General features: G+C 42.5%; 2 protein-coding genes across 4 annotated transcripts; one reads left to right on the forward strand and one right to left on the reverse strand.

Annotated features, from left to right (window-relative positions):
• Positions 1–3,652: 3,652 nt before the first annotated feature.
• pcbd1 (pterin-4 alpha-carbinolamine dehydratase/dimerization cofactor of hepatocyte nuclear factor 1 alpha) lies at positions 3,653–13,248 on the forward strand. Of its 2 annotated transcripts, none has more exons than XM_070977629.1 (5): positions 3,653–3,852; positions 6,580–10,036; positions 10,803–10,934; positions 11,046–11,126; positions 12,115–13,248. In XM_070977629.1, the coding sequence occupies exons 2-5, from the start codon at positions 10,034–10,036 to the stop codon at positions 12,205–12,207; spliced, it is 309 nt and encodes a 102-aa protein (XP_070833730.1). In that variant the 5' UTR covers positions 3,653–3,852; positions 6,580–10,033; the 3' UTR covers positions 12,208–13,248. The 2 variants fall into 2 exon arrangements, with proteins under 2 accessions (XP_070833730.1, XP_070833731.1); XM_070977630.1 differs by having other exon boundaries at positions 3,664–3,852; positions 9,812–10,036.
• sgpl1 (sphingosine-1-phosphate lyase 1) lies at positions 12,599–24,803 on the reverse strand. 2 transcript variants are annotated; one of them, XM_070977626.1, is made up of 14 exons: positions 24,640–24,803; positions 21,523–21,688; positions 20,813–20,880; positions 20,293–20,440; positions 20,106–20,185; positions 19,126–19,254; positions 18,947–19,035; positions 18,072–18,180; positions 17,884–17,982; positions 17,649–17,795; positions 17,134–17,372; positions 16,898–17,044; positions 16,688–16,808; positions 12,599–15,410 (listed from the first exon to the last, which is right to left on the reverse strand). In XM_070977626.1, exons 1-14 carry the CDS (start codon positions 24,649–24,651, stop codon positions 15,267–15,269), a joined length of 1,698 nt encoding a protein of 565 aa, XP_070833727.1. In that variant the 5' UTR covers positions 24,652–24,803; the 3' UTR covers positions 12,599–15,266. The 2 variants fall into 2 exon arrangements, with proteins under 2 accessions (XP_070833727.1, XP_070833728.1); XM_070977627.1 differs by lacking the exon at positions 24,640–24,803 and adding an exon at positions 22,317–22,402.
• Positions 24,804–25,544: the final 741 nt, after the last annotated feature.

The raw sequence follows: 25,544 nt of genomic DNA on the forward strand, positions 1-25,544 counted from the left end.
GTTTTTCTGCCCAGATTCAATTAAGAGGTGCACCAAAGCCATTACTGCTCTTTTAGCCCCAACCTGCTGATACTAGATTTCAATCGGCCACTATCATCTCAAAAGGGCTATTAAAGTAGAGTAAACCCTGCTGCATGTGCCCATGTACTCTTTCTCTCTCTCTCCCTCTCAAACACACACACACACATACATGCACGCAGGCTATCATTTAAATTTTGACGAACATATCCATTAGTCGCCATAGTGACAAAGACAGAGGTTAAATCACCGGCCAGATGAGACCTGGTGAAAATCACTGCAATATCAGGGCTTACTGGCCATCTCTTTAATCAAAACACTCCGGGTGTCTGATTTTGAACAAGAGCTCCTCTTTAGGCAGATTAAATTACAAATGCCACACACACGTGACACTGGAGGCTGCTAATTATGATTTAGGGAAACTAAATGCTTAACTCATATGATGTGCACTGAGATCCCTTTGTTTTATGCTGCACCAAAGTTAATGCAAGATAATGTCCAGGTTGAAGCACCGCAGATGTGTTTCTCAGTTCCTAATCAGGTTGAAGCTGTAAATAACCCTGTGAAGCTCTCCCCTGAACATTTGTCACTTCAGTAATAGACTTAATTCATGTCTGGGAATAAGTATTCATGATTTATAGCTAACAGATTACAGACAGACGTGCCTTTCTTGCAGCAGTGACGACTGGTTATGACTCACTGATAGACACTTTATGGACTTCTTTGATTTGAATCACTGTACATGCATTACCAATTAGAGTGGTAGCTTAGTACATTTCCCTGTTGCAAATGGATAGTTACACTCTATCACTGCAGAGTATTGAGTTACCTACTGTGCTGGCCATATCAAGTACACGGACATCCAATCTAGTCATAATAAATTACTGCTTGAGTGGAAATGGAAAGGTTCTTTTTTTGTGGCTAAACTTCAGAGAATATCTGAAACTGAGTCGGAGGAAAACTTGGAGCTTAGTCAAAATAAGGCACTGAATGAGTCAGCCACCTGGTGTTAAATGGAACTGACAATCCATTGTTTTGCTGTAATAGTTGTTCCCTCCGTTGTATAGCACTGCTAACTACTGACGGTGCGATTTTCCACAGTAAGGAAACCGGCGACAGGCTTTTAGCTGCGTGGCACAAGATTAAAATCCAAATCCTTTTAGAAAAATTAACGTGCAACCGTACCCTACTGTTCTCTGTATATCATGTCAGTGAAGTCTGAGCAATGGTCAGAAAAACCTGTCGGCTCGGAGCAAAAGCCTTTCGCCTTCAGAAATGTCTCAGGCTTTATGGCAGATGACTGATGTTTCTGTTCTCTGTAGAAAGTTGTTACTTATCAGGAGTATGGATCATAAGTCACAGGGCTGAGGAGGCACACGCAGCATTAATCTTGAGCCCTGAGTCACAGTTTGATTAAGGGTGATGTCAGGTATAAGAATTTCCAGTATTCCCATTCAAGACATCAATATTCCACAAGTGTCTGTAACCCCAGAGTGACATTTCAGATAATAGGATTGAACAGGACTGCAGGAAGTGTAACTGAAGGGAAATGAAATCGAAACATATCCGTTCCTTGAACCTTTGCTAATTCTGGTGGAAATGTGCTCAACCAATTCAGCTCAGCCCAAACTAAATAAAACTATGTGGTATTTTGAATTCAGCCCATGCACAGTGGTTTCAGATGGCTTTTCATCCAAAAGCAAGCCACAGATGGAGAAGATGCCAATCGTCTGCTGGATGCTGCCTCTGTGCTGCTGGATTTCCTCTCGCTCTCCATTTTGGCAGGAGATCTATGGCCGTGTGGATGTGTGCTGATATGTTGACGGTATTATTACATCAATTATTTGGCAAGGGGGAGGTCAAAGCCACACCAGCATCCTGTTTCCAGAGAGGCGTGCTTTGTGTCTACCCCCAGGCCACAATTAAGGCTAGCAGGGAGCCCAGATTCAATCACATGCATCACTCCTGTCCAACAGAAACACACTGTTCCAAACCCGAGATGCACTGATATCAGAAATCATGCCCAAAGCTACACCGCCTGATAACAAAAGCTTGGGGGAGCATGTGGCCAGACTGTGACCCCTGTAATTATTCATTATGCTGGGCCTGTAGATCTTCATCATGCCTCAGACTGCTCTAAAAAGAATTAGCATGTGAACTTGCCGCATGTGGTGAGAGGCTGATAAACAGGATGGTTGTTGATGGCATACATACCCTCGGAAAGTGTCCAGTGAGCGCAGACGTTTCGGTTTAGCTTTCGTGGTATTGTGCTTACCTTCAAACATGTGCTCCATCCTGTAGAAACAATTAGGGAGTAGACAAAATAATGTCACCACTTTTGAGGACTATTTAACTTAACATATTAAAGCAATAATATCAACTGATTTCTTGTCCATTTTAGGATAAACACAACATTGATTACCTCATAGAGTTGACGAGGCAAACATACTAGCGAAAGAGAGAAAAAGAGTAGTGTGTCTGGTCACCTGATGAATGTTAATCCAGCATTACTGCTCTTTCAGCTCTGTTTTGGACTAGTTAGCTGCTAACTTTGTCGGTCCGTCTTTTGGTGCTGGGTTGCGTGCTTGTTTAGTTGAGCTTTTTTCCTCAGAACTGCTGCCTGCTTTGGTTGCAACTACGGTTAATGAGAACACAACTCAGAGATCCAGAGTTCATATAAAACACCAGCTTTAAATAATTTAACTTTTTGTCCATTAGAAGCTCTCTTAGTTGCCTCATGTTGCTTTGAATACATAAATATCAAAGTGCTGATTTTTTTGCTAAGTTTAAAATAACCCTCTTCTGAAGCAATGATAATTATGAATTATGCTATTATAATTATAGTTACGTTATAATCAAAGGCCTCTCTCTTGAAGTGGTCACAATATTTTGTGTGCCCTCTTTAACTTAAAAAACTGAAGAAACTGGAGAGGTTGAAACAGAGGACAGATTTAGAGAAACATAAAATAGCAGTACGACCATACAACGCTGATTCCAAAAATATTGGGACGCTGTGTAAAATGTAAAATAACACAGAATGAAATCACTTGCAAACCCGGCTGCATTTCCTGACAGTGGTTTTACTGAAGTGTTCCTGAGCCCATGTAGAAATGTCCTTTATACAGTCATGTGCTTGTGAACGACTGAGTCTTTCCAGGATGCACCTTTGACACTATCACCTGTTACCAATGAGCCTGTTTACCTGTGGAACGTTCCAAACAGGTGTTTTTGGAGCATTCCACAACTTTCCCAGACTTTAGTTTCTCCTGTCCCAACTTGTTTGAAACGTGTTTCTGCATCAAATTCAGAATAAGTAGATATTTACAAAAATCAATGAAGCTGATGAGGTAAAACATTAATATATTGTCTTTGTGCTGTTGTCAGTAAAGTGTTTGTCAAAATGATTAGCTCTAATTTTAACTGTAACTCTTCCAAGATATAAAAATGTTGACAAAACCAAAAGTCCAGATAAGCGCTTGGGTCAGAATTCCTCAAAATGATGTTGGTCATTTCTCTGTGCTGGTTCATCCTCTGTGCTGTGCGGCAGTGACTCTTTTTCCCTCTCTCTGTGAAGGCAGCATTGAGATGACTCTGGCCCGGTGCCCTCTCAGTTGGATTAGCCTGACTCACTGGCCTCCACGCAGCAGTTTAAAGAGCCAGAGCAGGAAGACACCAGCGCTAATATGTTATGATGGATCTGCATGCCATCCAGACAGCATATGGAACACAGAGACATCTTGCTTGGAAGAATAAGAGGAGCCATTCATGCTCACCAAAAATACACAGCAGATCTTGCCATCAGGGAAGATGATTGGACGGATACGACGCTTCCATGTAAGTCTGCTGTACAATTGGCTCTGCTAACATTTGTATCAATCATTCCATTAGTGTCTCCCAAATGGCTTGATGACTGGAGTCTCAGAGCAATTTTGGTATGCATCTCTGGCTGTGTAGTTGGCCAATGAAAATAATGCAATGTAACTGTTGGATCAAGGCAACGCTGACTTTTGCTTATGAAAAAAGCATTAGAAGAAATAAAATTAGCGCAGTTTCTTCCTCTTGTGCTCTTCTGAATGCTTTTAATTACCGAGAACAGGAACAAAAATCTTTAGTAATAAGGACACCAAATAAAGATATTAAAAACCTTCCATATCTTTTTGTAATGTGCCCATTTTGTTGAACAAAATTATGGTTTCGATGCTGCATCCTAAAATGTTTTGCATCTATGAGACTTCCATCTGAGTACTCATTTGATGGAAATCATTTGATTAGTTTATGATTTATCTGAATCTAATCAAACAAATCATGCATCTGTGTCATCTCATTGCATTTCATTAAGACATTCAATCTAATGCATTCATTACAAGCAGCATTTTACTTACATTACCCGCTGAGTACTGTGGGCCTTGGCAGCAAATGGTCTGAACAAACAATGCCAATACAATGCCTCCTGTAAATGGGACAATACGTTTGAGCTGCTTGCTTCTGATGGAAGAGTAATCAGCACAAGATGATATTTTCATTGTGGATAATGTAGAAAACATATGGGTAAGTGTAGATGAAGCGTGCCACAACAAATAAAAGAGCTACCACGAGCAGCGCTGGAGACTAAGAAAAGGAAATGCTTACATCTTTCTGTCTGGAAGTCCATGTCCAGAGCTTTATGCTGTACATCACTATCAGAATAGAATCTGACTGGGGATGAAAGGCCTGATTACCAGTCCAAACTGTCTGCTCTACTTGCCTCTGGCCTCCCCTGTGGCTCTCTGTCAGTCAACCCGAGTTAAAGGGGATCCCTCAAGTGACAAACAAGAACCTAATGGAAAACTCCTGGTTGATCCATCAACTCATTTCAATCACTGGGTAATCGAACCCTGCAGGCATCTGAAAAGGAAAATGTAAGGCTACACTGGGACAAGGATGAGAAAACAAAGGCTGAGGGAAAGTGCTAGAGGTTTACAGTAGGGCACAAATACTGCAGCTGAGATTTTATTGGCTAAATGAATCATGAAATCTACCTAGATCGTAGAACAAGGACTGGGGTAAAGCTTATGGATCCATTGTATAGCAAACAAATTGAACAAAAAGCTTATTTGAAAAGCGTGTTTGTATCACTGCATAATGTATGTAGATAGAAATGTTAGTGGAGACATTAGTGTAATACAAATTATGCTAAATACCACTTAATCTGATTTCTATCATCTTTTTTGCAAACAAAAATCCAAGTTTGCGTCACCAGCGGCACTGAAAAATCAGAAAGACACTTTATAGCTGTGCTACTGCTTATAAAACTACAGTATAACCCACAGGCGCAGGAGATATCAGTATGGTCTTCTTGCGTCAAAGAACAGGAAATAAGGGGGCAGTGCGCGCACTGTTTGTCTTGTGTGGAAAAACAAACAAAAAGAAGCCATTTTAACCTGAGCTGAATCCACACTGTGATATCCACTCTGAACAAAGAGTGGACACTTCGTTGCCTCGGAAAAGTCCTGGCATCTCTGACGTCCCCTCAAAAAACACCGTAAAGCTCTCAGCACATGAAGTGAAACAGCACTGCAACAATGGCGCTCGCTCTATTAGTTATTGTCAGAGTAAATCAAAAAATTAATTGAGGCATTTCAGAACAAGCAGACCAGTTATCGATACGCTTGCTAAAGTCGAAAAAACACTTAATAGCAGTCGATATTGTGGATTTGTGTCTAAGAATTAAGGCCGCGGCAGGTGACCTGTGGTTTGTGGTACAATGCAGAATACAATACTAACAGGATTAAAGGGTGGATCTGATAGCAGCTGCATAGAAACATATCCTTGAAGAATACCGCACCCATCAAATGACCTCATGAAGGCCCGCGGGCGATCAATCTGAGCCACTGAAGTAAACTTTGAAATTCCCTAACAGGGCAACTCTAACCTGTCTTGAGCTGCTGACCAGACCATTACTTAAGCTGAGCAAGTCCTATGGGGAGTTTGTATAATCACCGGTCTGTGGAGCTAATGGAAGCTCATCATACTGTGAGGGGTGCAGTCACACTGACCATATATCTGCTTGGATAATGGCTACTTGGCCTTAAAAGTCTGATCTACAACATAATCTGCAATATTGTTAAGTAGAGTGTACATTATGGAGAGTGACGCTTTCAAAATCCCATTACGCCCTAATCCTTCCACACTCCCTAATGTACTACCCACAATCCTCCACGCGCGGAGCCTGGCCTTCAAAACAAACAGAAAAGCTTTTCTTTTATCCCTTTTCAAGAAAGCATGTCTTATCTGATCAATACACATCATGTCTCAAGAGACGGATGAGAATTACTGCTCAGTGGACGTGGACAAGCCCGGCGATTCTCCACTTTGCTGACTCAATTAAATAGAGAGTGGATCAAAGGTTTGGCCTGAGCCTGGACACAGGGTCTTTTACCGTCACTGGGTCTCACCAAAGCGATCATGTTCAGGCTCAGTGAGTTATTCAAAACTATGCGGCTGATTACTGAATTTCATCATCCTGTATTCTTCCTCAGTGTTGTGTACTTAGATATGCATTGTTTGGTGTTTTATCCACAGTGTAAGTGCAGCTGGGATTACTGGCGGCCTCTGACATCCGGATCCAAACAGAGAAACGACCACCTTCTCCATATGTTTGACCTCAGTCCAAGACAGTGAAATATCGTGGAAATCTTCCTTTAAAAGCACATAAAACTGCATGCTGTTTTTATTCCATCCTCTCTGAAATGATGTGTCCCTACGAGCCGACACTAAATTACTTTTTTCATCCAATCCTGCTGTTTTCCTCTTGACCAAAGCCCAAAAAAGGGTCTTCTCATCGCCCTCTGATGGGTTTATGACACCTATGAAGCTCAAGAGCACCACCTAGTGTGCACAAACTTAAAGTGCACCCCCCCCCATCCTCTTGTCATCTCCAGTTTCAGGCCCCAAAAACATGCATTACACGCTCGTATTGATCCACTGTTGGGATGACATACTAGCTATCACTTGGAGTGTTTTCTCAAAGGGGAAAAGGAAATCAATAGTTGCACAGTCTGGTTAGAGACCTCAGCATTGATCTAGAAAGCTCAAGACCAGACCTCTGAGAGGGCCAGAAAAAGCACCGGAGGCTTGTCATGTTGCAACCGAATCTCTGGCTCCGTGTTTACAGGTGACCCCCAAATGGAAAGCTCTGCCCCGGTGTCTTGTCAGTCCTGATTGTTTATAAATATGGCAACTGTCTCCACCAGTTAACATCCCCGCTGAGGTTTCCACAGGACATGTAGCTTTGAAGCTTTAATGAGCCCTTTTCATCAATATTGGAATGTCAGGTCTTATTAACCCCAAAAAGGCTCCTGATCGATACCCTGCGAGGTAGTTTAAGGGAGGGCATCACTCAGGTCCAGAAAGCAGGTCAGGATTACTCCCCCAGCCCTGTAAATAATCTCACAGACTGCTGATGCAATCCTCAGATGCCACTACGCTATGTCTGGATACAAGAGCAATACGCTCCCACGGGCAGAGTTGATATGAGTGAGCAGGAAACAGATTGGCATTGTGACTTCTAAGGATTGTAGGTGAAACAGCTGGTTTTTGATGCTTTGTTGGAGTGTTAAACTTGTTGCCTTCAAAGAGTTGCATTCATGACCTGTGATTCGACTCTCATAGTCAGGGCGGATTTAGTGCTGATCACGACAGAAGCATTGCTGTTGTTGGGTTTCACAGTGACCGAATGCTGATGCACACACTGAGGAGTAAAAACAAAAAAATACGTATTAGATATTAGAGACTGGATTATACATGGTGAAGACTAAATAGAATAAAAGGTATTTAGTGTATTTTTTGAAGAAAGGGAATTTAGAGAGTTTCATCACATGGTGCAACAATAATCACCTGAAGCTCAATATCAGCAAAACCACTGAGCTTATGGTGGACTACCAGAGGAACAGGAGGCCCCCTGAGTTGGTTGCCATCCATGGAGAGAAACAAGAAAACAGAACAGAACAAAAAACTGTTCACACACTTGGCCAATAATGTTGATTCTGATAGAACATGAAGTTGTCGCCATGACATGGCCATCGTGTTCACGAGAAAGGGATGGACCGATGGATGGAAAGACAGCCTCTGATCATGGCTGTCACCAGTGCAGAGGCATTAAAAGAAAACTGTACATTTGTCACAAACAGTCAGTGTGCAGGACAACAGGTTTATCTATCTGACATTTCTGTAGTCTTCACTTCCTCTCCTCAGGTCTGTAAAGAATTTGAAACAATCTAAAAAGGAAAAATGACCCTTCAGTAGAACTGTGAAAAACTGCCCTGTAAGAACTTAACTTGTGACAATGGCCCACAAGCAGAAGTTAAATTGTTCTCTCATGAGGTAGGGGGAATCTGGACTTCAGATTTTGAACAGAAAGACTGAAGATCCAGGGTTTGAAAGACCCCTTCATTACCTGGCAGGGGAGGTCTACTGACAGATGATGTTATGTTCCATTCTACAACATGTTGAATGCAGTGTTTTTGAAGCTTGACTCATGAAAGTCAGAATACCATTTAACCAGTCTTTTAAAAAACTGAAAGAAACATGAATGTCAAACTTGACATTAAGTTATTAAGTAATTTTGCTGACTTGTTCATGTCTTATTAACAAGCAGAGAGACCTTTGCAGACAGATACAGTATAGTATACTGTGTATTCTTTACCTTGTAGCAGTAAGCTGATGTGTAGAGGACCCAGACTTCTTCTGTCAGCTGATTGGGCCCTGCATCGATTTAAAGCAGTTCTGATTGACAGCTGGTACACAAAGCCTTCTGTACATCATAAATATAAGGTAGCAGAAGGCTGTATAAGATCACTAGCATCATCAAGATCTGGCTCAATACTATTGACTGAGTGAGTTCTCATAGTACTTACAAGTGCATTTGCTAGAACTGAATTTTAACCTCAGCCACAGAGCCCAAAAACTCTCGTTCCAGAGAGGCTAAGCTTTGGTACAATCCCATCTCAAACTGTCACTACAGCAACATTTTTGACTTCATGGCTGTTTGAGACTGTACACCAGAATGATCCACAACTATCACTCATGAATCCCAGAAGGCATTTGAATGTCCTCCATAGGTGCTTGTTACAAGGATTAACAGAGTTAGGACAGTAACCTCCAGTGCTCATCTTTACAACACGAACACCAACATAATCAAAGAGGAGCATGCAACCACTTTTAAGGTAAATTTAGTCTCCAATTTTGTGATAGAGATGATGAATAAAATCAGAATGAATAATGAAAACAGACACTTCACAAGGTTTAAAAGTAGTCTGAGTGATGAGCTACATTTCCAAACACAATTTATGCAACAATTTGACTCCAATCTAATGGTTTTAGTTCTAAATCCCTGCATGCCTTCCTTTCCAACAAAAACACAGAGGCACCACTCTCATTTCCCCACCCAGCCAACTGTTAAATGCTGATCACTTGTCACATCCTCTCCCTCTCCCCATTTCATTAACCAGTTCATTTCTTTGAGCGCTCGCCGTGACAGATGAGCTCACCGGGGCAATCTCACAGGAGCAGCTCATTAACCTTTGACATGAACCCCAGTCGGCCGAAGAGCAGAGTTTGCTTTAAAATCTGCTGTCCAGTTGAACAGAAACATCATGAACAGAAGGCTATTATTCTGAAGATGAAGTTCATGTTTAATATGTGTGCATGCACAACATAAAGTAGATTATTAAAGAGTGTAGAGTATCTTCATCCTTTCATCACACAGCAAACACCACCATCTGTGTTGACTCCTCACGTATGCCTTGTGCAACAGATGACAGTTTATGATTAAACCCTCGCTGACAGCCGGCTGAGCAACCTATCAGCAGTGAGGATTTCTGCTCAGGCTTCTGCGGGGGCAGCTAAGCGGGACCTGCGGCTCATGTGTCAGATGGATTCATTCCAGTTGCTCTCACTGGCTGCCACAGTGGATTTGCCTTTGTGCAACAGGGAGCTGGAGCTGCACCTCCTCTGTGCCTGAAAACACTCTGCAAACATGGTGAGTACACAGCCTGTCTACGGTGTGTGTGTGGACCATGCGCCACACAGGGCTGCTTGCTGCCTCACACACCTGTTGCCATTTAGGCACTTTCTAAGTTCACAGGATAATGTTTTACTGCAGATGTTCCAATAGCTACATTTAACATGTGCCAGCATGATGTTGCAGCCATATGTTTGTGTATGCGTTAAAGCCACTGTGTGTGTTGAAGAGATGAGGTTTAAGCCTGTGGGTATTGTCTGTGTGCTGTCCATTTGCTCCACTGATAGAGCAGATTAGAGCGTTGCTATGATACCTGTTGATGTCATTGCTCTGTTCCAGGCTGTGGTCATGGTGTCTGTTTGTGCGTTTGGTTATAAGCATGACTGCTCATCTGAGGACAAAGCCTTCAAAGGTCCCCTCTTAGTTGCGCAATGAAATCTGTTGTTGACGTCTATTCGGGGGAATGTTGTGAAATGCTGAGAGTGCAGTCTGGAGTTTTTAGATGGTCAGGGTCATGAATGAATGAAACGAGCATGACCAACTTTTAAATCCATGTGACCCTGCATCATGTGTCAAGATTAGGGACTGGGTGACCAAACTGGAGCCCCACCCCCTCCCTCCACCATCACCCACACATACCTTTGAACCAGCTCATTTTTTTAAAGCAGGAATGCAGCCTGTCATTGTTTCCAGATGGGGTCCCCTGCAACCAATCACATTTTGTGTTTGTGAAACTGCCCCTCTTATATCTGCTGTACTCTTACCTCTGCTCTTTCCCCCCCAGGCTGGTAAAATTCAGAGTCTGACTGAGGAGGAGAGGGCCCACCTACTCCCCGTGCTTCGCAACGCTCAGTGGGTGGAGGTCGTGGGCCGGGACGCCATTTACAAAGAGTTTACTTTCAAAGACTTCAATCAGGTTTCTAATTTATCAGATATTATGGCACTTAACTCATTAAACCCACATAACAAGCAACTACTGTCTATGCATGATTGCGTGATTTTAAGATTTGATGTTCTTTTCTTGCAGGCTTTCGGTTTCATGTCCAGAGTGGCTTTACAAGCAGAGAAGATGGACCATCACCCCGAGTGGTTTAATGTCTATAATAAGGTATGAAAGTCTAATCAATGAAGACATTGGACTGCTGGACTTGGATTGACTGATTGGCTTTCCTTGCTAAAGAAAACCCCAACATTGTGAACATATACTGAAGCTTCAAATTAGTCTTTTAAATAATCTATTCCACATCTACCTGCAAAATCATGAACATTGTTCTTTATCTTTAAAAATTACATAGTTAGACACAGCAGATGAAAACATTGTTTTTTCATGCGCTGGTCAATTTTGGGATTATGGGCTATTCTGCTAGCACTCCCGTACACCAAACTCTCCAGTTTTATTCCTGTTTACATTCTGAAGGTTTTTATAGTTGGCTTTGTTCATATATTACTCATAGCCTGATTTAGAGAACATTTTATTCCAAAGAAGATGGTGACAATGGATTTTTTTATGACTCTTGACAGTATATTCTGATTTAATGAGTGATAAAAAAAGATATCTCAAATTCCCTCTTTAAAAAGCTTTGACTGTTCATAATGCCTAAACTGCATATGTAAACATTTCAGACTTGCAATGCAAAATATAATTGTCTGAACTCACCTGAGCTGACACTGGAGCTGCTGGCTGCGCTTCCACTTCAGCTCCTTTCAGTGCTTACCGTCTGACATCTCTCCTGGTTTAATCACAAACACAGCAAATGACACCTTGACTGCTATCAAGGCCTTCACCTCCGCTGACACATCAACTACTTTATCCCTTAAACTCCAACTTGCTGGGTGTGGAGGCAGGGATATTTGGGATATTAGATATTTCATTTCATTTCATTTTCATTGAATCTTTTTTGGCTTTGCTGTATGTCAGTCGGAAGGCTAGAGCGGATGATGCCATTATGAAGTTGGCTGATTTAAAACTTTCTGATGTGCACTGAAGCACCATTTTTAGACTCAAACACTCAAATTACTTAAGGAAAACTAGCTGTTGTAGTCATATGATAACTCAGTTTTCCCTTCTCTGCTTCATTTGTCTTTGTTCCCTGCAGGTCCAGATCACTCTCAGTACACATGACTGTGGGGGGTTGTCCCAACGTGACATCACTTTGGCCACCTTCATTGACCAGGCGTCACTGATGTGACACCTTATCGTTTCTACAGTGACACTGAAGTGCTGCCGGTCACAGCTCTTCATCTATTCATTCCACTGAGAAATCTGAGGGTGTGACCTGCAAACCCAAAGAATATGAATTAATTACTTCCAATGTGTTGTGAATAACGTAGCTGTAGGTGTTCCACTGCAAAGGGTCCAATGTGCTTAGAAAGATATGTCGTTGGTCTTGCACTTGGTGAATAAATGAGATTACTGGCCAAAGGTAAAATCATGTTTACACATTAGTCATTCAAGTATAAAGTGTCCTTCTGTTACAACTAGTGTCTTATGTGCCAAATGTTTCTGTACTTTACTGTCAGTAAATGTTAGTTTCTCAGTCAAACGGTACTTGTTCCAACTGGAAAATGACCAGGAAATGATTCTTCTCATCAGAGTTTATTTTATTGAAAACACAACACTATAGACATCTGCTGTGGTCAGCTAAGAGTGCAACTGTGTCACCTGCTGAGCGGATTAAAAGCGTTTGCTATGGATCATTTATTAGAAGAAACCAGCAGGTGCTTCCTAATGAAAAATACATTTTCTAAACAAGGATGCAATCTGGCATGAACAGAGATTTAACAAAAATGTTGTACAATCCTATACATTCAGAACCTCATATGATGACATAGTGCAGAGTGGTGGACAAAGGTCAAACAGAACTGACAATATAATGCAATCCAGGACTAAAACTATACCTTGTAAGACTGATGTGAGGATCTATTTGACTGCATTATATTTCAAGGTGTCCATGTTACTTTGTCCACCCTGTGTATGTCTGTAAGACCAGTGGACAGTGATGATGTCGCTGTTATGAAGCCAATTCCCTGAGGATGTTTGAGAGAATATCTGCTATGACGTCGTGAGTTCAAACCTCTGAAGGCACAGAGGCCCACGATCATTATTGCTACATTATGTCACCAACCTGCAACAACACAAGTTCCAATTTTCTCCGCAGACCTCTAAAGGATATGTTACAGAGTGCAGTCACTTTAAGTTAAAGAGCATTAAAGGTTTTTTATTCAAAAGATTTCTTGGCCATTCAATCGTCATCATTTTTGCAGGTTTTTCTCCAAAGCAAACACAATGAGTCATTGTTGGAAAAGCCTTTTTTTTTTTTTTTGCATGAGCATGGGTTTCCACGCCCGGTCACTGGGCAAAGTATTTAAGGATGGATGGATGGATGGACACACAATGAATGAATCGTTAGCGGGGGCGTTGCGTCCTCTGTCTTTTAACCAGGCATTGACTAAAAGACCAAAACATCCCCACACATGTAAGAACCTAAATACATTCACGTCTAATCTCTTTAAAACTGCGCAGCATGTAAAAACACAATTGTTGAAAACACAAGTCACAAAAACAGACTCACAAATTAGGTGATTAATAAAAACCCAGTGGTCACACACGGTTAAATTACACTAACTACGCTTCTGACGACTTGTCTTTTAAACATTGATAGCAGAGCATTCCCCTTCGCTTCACTTCATAAAAGGAAAAGTTATATATTGCACAAACATGGAAATCATTTCATGGAAATACACAATTTCAAGAAGCAATATTAGGAGAGCACATGAAAAGAAAAGAACAACACAAGGTCCTTTTGATGTTACAGTATGCATTGTTCAGTTGTCAACCTGTTAGTCAATGTGTACATATCCTGCTGAATGGATATTTACCCCAAATACATGCACATTCAGACAGGGCAGGGAATGAGTTGCTCCAATCTGACTGTGGATCAAAACCAGTCACAGTGAATGTGTTTCCTTTCAGTATCAGTATGTCTAAGAACACTTACAGTGCAGTCAAATACCCCAACGGTGTGAAGGTAATCACGTTAGAAATGGATGCCCTGTTAGAATGTGTTTCAATGGATGAATAAATGGCATTTGCATTGAGTAGAAACTGAGGTAGATTGAAATAGGAGACAAATTATTAAAACAAGATGGTACACAGGTGACAATAAGCAGACTACAGAGGAAATATTAAGCATCTGCTTCTTGATAACATACAGTAGGCCAGGGTTGGAAACCGCCTTCAGTCCAGTCTGTTAAATGGTACATTTTGTTGCGTTCCTTTACGAGTCGGCTACTGAGTGAAACACAAGCATCAAGATCAAAAAAGGAAAGCTGAAGCCCTTTGGATTCCACTAGCCGCTTTCAAAGTATCCGCGTCCTGGTTACAACTTCTCCCAATTTAAACCTAAGGACCATTTTATTGAATATGAATGACATTAAAAGCTCCCACTATCCAAATCATCCTCCCCCGTCTACAAACCCAAACACTGTAGAATCAGACTAAAAACTAAATGAATGTTAAACTGCTAAGTGCTAATAAATGAGGACATGCGCGTTCATGCTTACAGACCAACTCCTACCACAACATCAGAGTAGCAGTTTCAAGTGATTTACAGATGAACCTGATATGTTGTTGTCAGGACATTGCAGTGCTTTTACATTAAAAATGCTGTTTTTAAAGAGAACTATTACATGATAATGATAACACCTTCGACAGGCCCCCACATGTAGAGCCCGTCCGGAGCAGTACGTCACGTGTTATGCTAGAGGGCAGCAGCACAGCAGCTTCTAACAAGCTTTCAGTGGTCGGTGTTTTTGCTGAGTCATCACGGATAGTGGAGCAGTGATGGCAGCAAGCTGAAATGTTCCGGCATTTAAAAAAAAAAGCTTTTGCGTTGCAATCAGAGACTACAAGATGACAGACATATGCATTAAAAACAGATAAAATTGAAATGAACTTTTAAAACAAACAAAATGAGACACACACACTTACTTTCACTACATTAATAAAATCAAATTAAAAGACTAAAACCAGTCATTTCTTCTCTGTGCCACTCAGACACAAGCAATTTCTCTCCGGGCTGATTAAAATGACAATGGCTTGTGCTTCAAAGATCTTTGCAGATGTTTTCTGTGTGGTTTAGGTATGCAAGATAAGGCAACCGTTGGACAATTAGCTCAGAGCTCTGGGGCGAGGCGAGCGTGTTTCCCTGCATGCGGTGAGGGCGGGCCAGGACGACCCAGTCCCGCTTCAGTGGGCTTTGCCGTTGCCGTTCATGTGGCTGGTGTTCGACTTGGGCACCTCAGTGCTGTAGAGACAGTCCAGGAAACCTCGGGAGATCTCTGTTACCATGGATCTGTCTGGGATAGACTGGGCCATGCCATAGATCGCTCCCTGAAGCAGCAGGAAGACACGAGTGAATTACAAACGCGCAGTAATAAACAAAGTAAAAACTGGCAATTGGGCACCAAGTACATTAACTGCCTCTAGAAGCAGTGTGTCACAGCCTCAGCAAGTTACATCAGTGGGTTAAACTCCAATAACCAATTTCCTGTTGTCTTTAGAGACAGCAGCATGCGCTTGTCTCTTGCACCTCCCACAGTATCTTAGCTTCACGTCACATGCTTTAAAATTAAAATGAGTGAGTAAATAAAACTGTCACATAACATTTGAAAAGTAAACGTAAAAATGTAAAATCCACAAAGTTATGTATATCTATATTTTTCCATGTTTTACTCAGGATTAATTATTCAGTGGGATTTTGCTCCATGTTTGACTTTTGTTTTCATTTCTGTTGTTCAAATGAAGGCGATGCTTCATTCATGGATGTGCTCCAACCAACCTGACTGGCACAATACAGGTTTGCGCCTGCTGGGTGGAGTTTCCATCTATTTAAAACTGACACACAAAACAGCACAAGCACTTTGTGTCAGCTTGAGTGGATGGCTTATGCAACAGGAAAACAAAATGCCACGTGTACCGACAGCATTGTAAACAATAGAGTAGCAAAGATATTTGTCTTGCCTCAACACAAAGAGTATGGTCTAGTATTAAAGGCTGCACTTGCAAATTAAAGTTTGGCCTCTATGAGTGTGGACTTCTGTTTAAAGAACTTGCAGGCTGTTGCACAAGTAAAGCTCCTTGACTTTGTGCACTGACATGGCAGTTAACCTGAGAGGCCTCAGAGTCTTTCACACTTCACAGACAAAATGTTGGGAGGCTTCAGGTGTCCCACCTGCCATGATAGTCTTGACTGAGGGTGACACACATTGTTTGGCTTCCTCCCTGATGGTGTGAATTTACAGTGTGTGCTTCTGTGTGTCGTGGGAAACTGTGTCCAGGCAGACAAGCTGTACCTTCTGACGTCACATTTGTGTTGTACTAAACTTATTTATTCGAGGGCAACTGAGGCTTGCTGAATTTATTCTTGTAATCGTTAAAGTGAAGGCTGACCAGAAGTACAACTCTTTCCACATCGATGCAAGGATGTGCTGGTTCTCTTCATGTACAAGATGAAATCTGTACTGATATATTGACAGAGCACTTTTCTGTTACAGCAGTTAGTGCTGCAGTGTCTTTGTACATCCTCAACCACTCAACAAGATATGACACATGAATACATAAACATGCTAATTAAACATCGTGCTGTATACTGTATAGCGCTAGCTCACCATTCCTGTGGTTTTCTCTTTGGGGTTCTTCATGATGATGGCAACCTGCTCTTTGACATCACGGACAAACCTGTCAGCGACGCCAGGCTGTGTGTGCAGAACTGTGCAACAAATATGGATGCTGGGAAAGAGGGGATACACATGTGTTACACTCCAAACTATCACAATATTAGATAATTTAAACACTGATTATTATTTTCATCCGTGTACCTGGATGGGTACTGCAGTGTGTTCAGATTCCAGCCCTTTGACGTCAGTGCATTAGACAGACGGAAGATATCAAAAACATCCGAGCCTATTGCCACCACCGACACCTCTGGATTCCCAAACACAAACACACCTTTTATCTTGCAGATTCTGTCGATTAAAAAAACAAAAGCACATGTTGACAGTGATAAGATGAACGATGTAAAAGTGCAAAGTTCAAGACTTCTTTGGTGTCTTACTCTGCTTTGATTTTGCGAGCTGTGCTGATGATTTTCTTGGTGGCTTCTATGTATCCACTCTCTCCCATGTGCATCATGGTCGCCCAGCAGGCGGCGATGATTCCTCCCGGCCTGGAGCCTGCAACGGAGGGCGAGGCGTAGATCCCCCCCTGCCAGTCTGGGGCTACAAAGTACTGGTAGTGACGGTACTTTTTATCGCTGTAGAGGACCACTGAGGAACCTTTGGGGGCGTAACCATACTGGAGAGGAATGCGGTAACAGACACAAAGTATTAAAATACAATAAAAGTACGGACAGGAGCCAGATCAGATTAAACATTAATCTTTAAATCCCATGATCCTTAGATTTCACATCACGCATTGTCTATTTCCAGGATGTGGTGTTAGATATCGTAACTTTTTTCTAAACTTTGTGTATTTGTTTTTTTGGTAAGGAGATGAACGAAATGGGAAGAGAGTAATTAAGTAAGTAAGTCGGCTTAAAAGATTTGAAGGGAATAAGAAACCACTCCTTACCTTGTGGGTGTCTGCAGAGATGCTGGTAACACCTTTCAACCTGAAGTCAAACGGGGCGAGTGGGTAGCCAGCCTTGGCCATGAAGACAATGAGAAAACCTCCCAGACAGGCATCCACATGCAGCGGGATGCCGTAGCGTACGGCCAGCTGGGACAAGCCGAGGGAAAGTGTCACATTTCTGTCTGTCTGTATTCATTTCTCAACATATTTAGCGAAAGAATGTCTCACTTCTGACCTTTGCTACTTCCTCAACGGGATCCATGATTCCATGAGGAAACTGAGGCGCAGAGCACACGAGCATGGCGGTGTTCTTGTTGATGGCTCTTTTCATAGCCTGCAAAGAGAAGAAACGGCATGCTGACAGCTAATGTCTTCAAACAGTGGTCAGTGAGCACCTGCTGTGTCTGTGTGCTGCATCCTCACCTTCACATCTACTTTCATAGTTTTCTTGTCCAGGGGGATGTGAACAAGCTTCATCCCAAAGTAATGCGCTGCTTTGTCGAAGGCTGCATGGACGCTCACAGGAGCGAGACTGCAGGTGGAAGAGCACGAAAATTATGTTAAAAACAACAACAATGATTAAAATGGGCCCTGTCTTGTATTCAAATTGAAATTTTCTTTATTGGCATGACCATAATCTCAATTAAACGCAGTACTACCATATTGTGTTATGCAAGGTTGACAAGCACATGTTTAATAATTCAGGATGTGAGTGATAAAGCCAAACAAAAGGAGAGACAAAAGGTATTGTGAGTTTCAAGAAATGTGCTTTTTTCATCCCACACACATTGTTATTGTGGTGTTCTGGAAGTCAACAAAAATAATGTAAAATCAAATCACAAATCGATTGGGATTCATTTCCCAGCGGACCCTGAAATTTTTGGGTAACTCCACCAACTTCAGTTACTGGAACACAGCTAACAGAAATCTAATAATTGCCAAAACAATGTTTGACAAAATGAAATGGCAGAAATGAATAACTCTATAGCACGAGAGAAAATTACATATCAGTTGAGAAACAAAAGCAAAACCTTTTACAAGACATGGGAACATTTTATTGATTCCACTACAAGACACTCCTCTGTGAAGGAGTGTGTAAATCTCTTCTTATCATAAAATGATAATCACGCTACGACAGTCAGACGGCCCTGAACGCTCCTGATCAGTGCCTCTTCACTGCTGTGCTGCTATTAATATTTAAATGTTTCTTTCATTGTATTGTTTTTTTGTGCTTGTCTTTCTGTGTTGTCATAAATGTTCAATTTTGTAAAAGCAAAATAGCAATCAGCTGCTCTTACATTTCAGGGTATTTGACACCGCGTTCATACGCCATGTCTCTGTACGCCTTGCAGGCCATCAGTATGCTCTCAGTTCCCCCTGAAGTAACCTGGACAAAGAAAAGCAGAAGGTTGTGTCAAATAAACCAGTCAGTTCTTTGGGTCCTAGCATCCATCCATCCATGTTTAGGATAGCTTACTGTGCCACACGAGTTAGGTCCACCGTGGAAAAGTGTGCAAGACATTCGAACAACCTCTGCCTCCATCTTTCTTACACCAGGAAAGATGTCTGGGTGAAGCGGGTTGCTCCATGCAAAATCTCCATACACCTAAAAGAAAACCAGAGTGACAAAATAAGTAAAGAGGAAAAGCAGTAGTCTTTCTAAAGGAATAAACAGGACTTGTTGGTCGAGAAATATAAAAAGGAAACAAAAAAAGACCTGCGTTCTGTTTACTGTAGCGAACACCAAAACATATTGAAGTTATCCAGGGATTATCACTCCTCTTTCAAACCATCTGTCCTCCCTGTCCAAAATATGTATGTATGCTGTTGTTCTCCAATGAGTTATCTTTCAGATGAATACACGAGATCATTTTTCTTGTGTTACTGTCGCTTCAGACTGCACAAGCAAATACAAGAAAAGCAATCCAGTGTATGCAGTCCAATGCACAGACTTGGTTATCAGGGAAACTCAACAACCATTAAACAAACACACGACAAGGGACTCAAGACTCAGCAGTTTGCTTCCACCTGAAAGAAAGAAAGAAAGAGAGAAAGAAAGAAAGAAAGAAAGAAAGAAAGAAAGAAAGAAAGAAAGAAAGAAAGAAAGAAAGAAAGAAAGAAGAAAAACCTTCCCTCACCCTCCCTTATTCTCCACCTACAATGCTGCCCTTTCATCCCTCCCCAGGAGACTGAACGATTATTCACATTTGGCCTCATGTGACAACTCAGCAACTGTCGTTTAAGCTTGGCCTCAGATGACTCTAACGACTACAGTAACACAGCCAGGAGCACTAAGACCCAAACTGTATGAGCCCCTTGGATGGGACGTGAAAGTGCAGCTGCCCCTTGATTCAACCCTACATGGACGACCGTGACCTTGATGACTGAGCATCTCCACAGCGTGTGCTCAAGTTCAGACTAATACCAAAGTCCAGACGCGTAAACAAAGATGCATACCTTCACCAGGAGGTTGGTCAGTGATTCATCACCCCAATACACCGTACCCGAAACACATCCTTTCTCCCACTGCACCTCGTCTGAAACGACACATCGTCTCTTTAGAAACTATTTCTCGTCAGCGTGAAAAATGGGCCACACAATCATCTTTACAGATAATGAAGCATGAAGCTCAAACATGACTTACTCAGGGTCTCGTACTCTCTTATTTTCTCCAGCACTTGCTTCTGAGAGAGACCTTTTGAGGGCAGCTGTTTGGTGTAGCTCATCCCTTCCTTCAGAGTGCACAGACTAGTAGACATGTCATCCAAAGCCTTGTTGAGCTGGCTCTGAATCTGTCATAAAGAAAGGGCAGAGTTCATTCATAGGCATCGACTGATGCTGTAAAGAGAAAAGTAAAGAAAGGCATGTCATTCTCTAAAGTGAGTGAACGTGAAGTAACTGTTTCAGACTGAACGTGACGACATGTGTACTGTATTATCAACCCTTTATGTAAAAGCCTGAAAGTGAGCTCTCCGCTGGTGACATAATGACCAGAAGTAACCGACTGTTATCACCAGCGCATGATGTTAAGTGAGCCAAAGGTCTGACCCTCCCCCCACCGCACGCTGTACTCAGTCATCCAACAGTGACTCATAAGAGCCTCAGACGACAGTCAGTGCACATCTGCTGGGAAAAGACGGAACAGATTAACCACTGATACTTACTGCACCCCCAACAAAGGGTATTTTTCTGATGAGTCGAAAGCACTGCTTCTTGATTCGGGATGTGAGACCTATCAGCCAAAAAGACAAGGCAGCAGCTGTGGTGAAACGCTGGCAGACATTCAACCGCAACCATTGAACAGCTGACTATGAGCCCTAATCACACATCAAGACAAGAAAACTGGAGCCATGTTCACAAAGCGTTTCATTCTGACCCCGAAAGCGCTCAAGTCTTCCTGCCAGCTCCCTCGCTCTGACCGACTTTAAGAGCTGAAGCAAGAAGGCCGGGTGGAGCTAACCTTGTTGTTGAGGAATTCAACCACAGGTTCGTTTGACAGCAGATCTAGAAAGTCTTGTTGATTGAAGGTATTTCTTAGTCAAACATACAAGTGCTCTGCTGGAAGATGCCAACTGCAGAGTACCAGGGAAACTTAAACCAGAAGGTTTTTATCAAAAGGCCATTCCCTTTCTTTGCTCAGACCACATATTGAGATACCACGCTTCAGATGAGCAGAGGTCAAACCTGATGTCAGCAGTTCAGAGAGTACGGCTGCAAATTACAGGACAGCAACCAAACTCACATACTGTTAAAGAGGCTCAGAAAGCTTTGTGAACACGGCCTCTACAATTTCAGGAGACTGTTAGCTCATTTCATGTGTCACCCTCTCTGATTTAGTCTACTTTCTACCCATGTGTCACGTGTGGAAGATTACTTTCTTGCTGGAAGAGGAAGCCTTTGAGCCAGACTGCGCTCAGCGTGGTGACGAATGTGGCTCCGATGATCTGCCACGGCTCCAGGTCCACACAGTGTGAGTTGACCTGCCGCCGGCCCTCCTCCAGGTACAGCAGGACCATCTCCTTGTACACCTCCAAGGCACTCTGGACACACAGACACATGGATGTGTTACATTTATGTAAAGGTTGCTTCGAATTCACAACAGAGTTTCAGGGTGCAGAGCAGCATTTTGATAGCACAAAAGGAGTTTTGCGTCAAGCGATAATGTAGGATTAAGAGTGTTTTTGTCAGACTCTGCAGCAGTTATCAGTCAGGTTCACAGTAATACAACATGTTCCTACACATCCAAGCACAGATGTAAGGACATTAAATGACAGTTATAATCCAGCGCAGTATCTCATAAAATACTAATACTAATAAGTCAAGCCCTAAATCTGGGTGTGCAGTAGGTTATTCATTCATTCAGTCTCACAGCATGGCTCCTCTGTAAAAGCCATGCTGCACACTGAACATGCACACTCCAAGCATGCTGGATGAACAGTGGACCAGAACTCACTTTTAAGAGAAAGTAACTTTGCAATTAGTTACTTTTAAAGCAATTCATATTTCAAACAAACTTCCCCCAGAGCTTGAACAGTCACAACGCACTGAAGTTAAAGATGTCCAATTTGTCAAAAATCCTAGTATGACGTACTATTAACTGCATATCAACGCTGGAGACAAGTCTCTTTGATTCATGTATGACATAATATCACAAATTGAAGTACTTACACCGGAAGACATTGTCAGGCCGACAGAGCTCAAACTAATACTGCTGGCAGCTGTTCAGACTGTTGACAGACAGTCGTCTCTTCGTTCTCCAGGTGAGAGTGACAGAACGCTCCGAGTTACGTGGACGACTATCACCAGACTCCTCCCAGCGCCCGAGCCGCCAACAACACATCCAACCAGCGGACGGGATGTTTTGCAATCAAAGGAGGTTTGCCTCGCTAATAAGCAGAACTATGAATGATATTGTACATCCAGTGATTTTTACAGCCTGAGAAGATCTAACTGAGACTAAATCACAGCAATATCTCCGTAAAGACTCATTAATGCTATTTCACAAGTGCAGCAGAATTATCTTTCCATTATCTCTGCCGAGTGGTGTTTTTATGACTCAACAGCAGGCAGTCTGATAGCGAGAAGGCTTGTCTCTCCACCTCGGCCTCAATCAAATGGAGAAAAGCTTAAGGTTCATAAGATATTATCTTAAGTAATCCCGGTCGGTGCCTCCTGAAATAAACTTAACAGTATAATGAGGCAAGTCCCTTTGTGCAAACACTGCACTCTCCTCATAATGTGAGATTTCTCAATATCTGTCTCAACCCTGAGGATGTGAGGTGTCATTTCAGCCGAACCATTCAAAGCACCGTCCGCAAACAGTGAAAATTCCAGCATAAGGAGTTTCACAGTGAGAATATCAAGTGCTTTCAGTGAATGGAAATGCAGTGGAGGGCTGTCAGCGAGCCACAGGAGTCCGCCCCCCTGCCCGGACTACAGCGGTCTTACCTGCCTGTCTGGATAACATGTTCTCATACAGGTTTAGCAAGATCGGCTACGCGGTGCCAAGTGAGAGGCAACGGAAAATAAGCTGTGAATAACAAGCGCTGACTGGGAGGCTTGACTTGACTTTTCATGGCAGAAATAATGTTTGTATGTGAATGTACAACGCAGGTGCAAAAGCCCATCAGTGACCGCTGTCATGCATCAGCCATAAAGGAAAGATTAAAAAGTGTTATCTAACATCAGTGCAAAGGGCCAGAGATACACGACTCTCTATGTTATCCAACACATTTTCAGTCTGTGTTTCGCCTTCAGGTCCGCCCTCACTTTTCCAAACCATTCAGTGCTATCTTTCGCCTCAGGAAAACTTATACTGAGTTCACACAAAGACTCTTGGACCTGCATTGTCCGACTCATTGTTGAGCTGTGGACGCCCATTCCTTTGCTCCCCCTCATGCTACATTTGAATATTCTGTCAGGAGAGCTTTTGTTGTCTCAGAGGGGAGGTCATGTTCTCATGGAAATGTACTGGCCTGTGAGGTGGCTGCTCCTGGATACATCAGGGGAAAACATACTGTAAGCACAACATCACAGTTGCCTGTAGTCAGAGAGAGAGATCCAGAAATCATTCAGGGGGGAATAATTACAGCTGTGGCGCCTGGGATGTTTCCTTCAGCTGTTTACAGAGCCTCAGGGCTAACGTGACATGAACTGACATTTTGGTTAAACTCAAAATTAAGCTTTTTGACCTCCTTCCTCTTTCTCTTCCTTGATTTGACCAGGAGTCCAGACTGCAATAGACAGTTCGATTTTGCACTGACAGACAGCAGTGTGTGTGTGTGTGTGTGTGTGTGTGAGAGAGAGAGAGAGAGAGAGAGAGAGAGAGAGAGAGAGAGAGAGAGAGAGAGAGAGAGAGAGAGAGAGAGAGAGAGTCTCAGACGTGTCGCCCTCTAGTGCTCAGTCTTCTGTCCCTTGTCCACCATCAAGAAAACTTAAATCTGCTCCTTTAAGGAGAAGCCCACAAATGTCAACATCTCTCTGGTGGCAGAACTGAGAGCAACGCTTTGTTCAAACTTCCTGCGGGTTTAAGCTGAACAGGATCTCTAATTTTGAACAGCGGCTGCTACAATAAACAATAGGAAGCAGCTGTAAACCTTACTAGCTGGCACAAAAATCATCAAAAAAGAAATCGGATTTTGACTTAATAGAGGCGAAACCTGAAGCCTTATTAGAGGCGTCTGAAAACATACTGAGGCTCATCACGTGTGAAGTGTCCCATTTCAGGGGCCAAAGTATCAGTGTAGGTTTGTTCAAAACCAGCCACTATTCCGTAACGTAAGGCTTTGATAACAAGGGTCACTGTCAATCACGCTGCTTGTGGACTTGGAGCATCCCTGAGACGAAAACAAGTCATTAGCTCACTTCACTACTGATAAACAAGTCTTACCCTCTTCGAGCGTCTTGTAGCAGCCCTGCCACCGTCCTGTGTCTCACTCACTCACTGTGTGTAGTGTCAAAAACAACAGGCTAAAAGTGAGGCGACACCTACCCAGTAATCCATGTTGTCGAGGCAAACTCTCGCCGAAAGTCCTCCTTTTTTGTCTGCTACTCGGGAAAGTCACCTCCGGCAGCCTGCTTTGAGTCTTCGGCTCTCATCTGCATGCTACCATCAAACACAACAGCAAGCTAACCCTGATTCAGGAAGTAGCCGACACACTGACACAGCTGCGTGCGGTCTGCGCATGTGCAGATCTGACAACACTGTGGCTGGGTTTAATCACATGACAGCTCGCTTTCCGCGTGGCGCCGCATGTTTTGTAGATCTCCTATTTCGACGAGTGTCGCGCGTTTTCACACCCACTACTGGATGAGTTAGCGAAGGACGAGGATTGATGCTGCGTTGAAATGCTCCTCGTAAAATCCACGTCCCAGTCAGGTCAGGACATTCTGTTAAAGGAATTACTCATGCAAAATGACCAAGACCACGAGTCCAACCCCCCTATACTGAAAAAAATAAGTTTTATTAATCATTATTTTTATGCATTCGGTTTGTGGTTTCCTAACGGTTCCGTTAAATTGTCTGTGAATTTGATCTCTCAACTTGAAGGTCTTTGTCCTGTGGAAACATCCGCATCAACTTTTCATGAGCTAAAAAAACGGATTTCATCTTAGTGACAATGGTTTTTGCACACGATCAAACAGCTTTTAAATACTTTAATTAAGTAAAACAGTTCAACCCACAAAGCAACACTTTCAGTGATCTTTAAAGTTTATCTGAACAAGTCAAATCTTGGGGCACCACTACAAATTAAATTTCGTATCCTCAATTTTAAAATAAATCAATAAATAAATGATTAAAGAAAAATGCAGAGCCTGTATCCATAAAGGTAGCCATAGCCTTGAGTCCGTAATGATTGAAATGAAGGTAAGACTGTTTATCTATCACTTGGTATT

Source organism: Chaetodon trifascialis, chromosome 13 (genome assembly GCF_039877785.1).
Source record: "Chaetodon trifascialis isolate fChaTrf1 chromosome 13, fChaTrf1.hap1, whole genome shotgun sequence".
NCBI lineage: Eukaryota > Metazoa > Chordata > Actinopteri > Chaetodontiformes > Chaetodontidae > Chaetodon > Chaetodon trifascialis.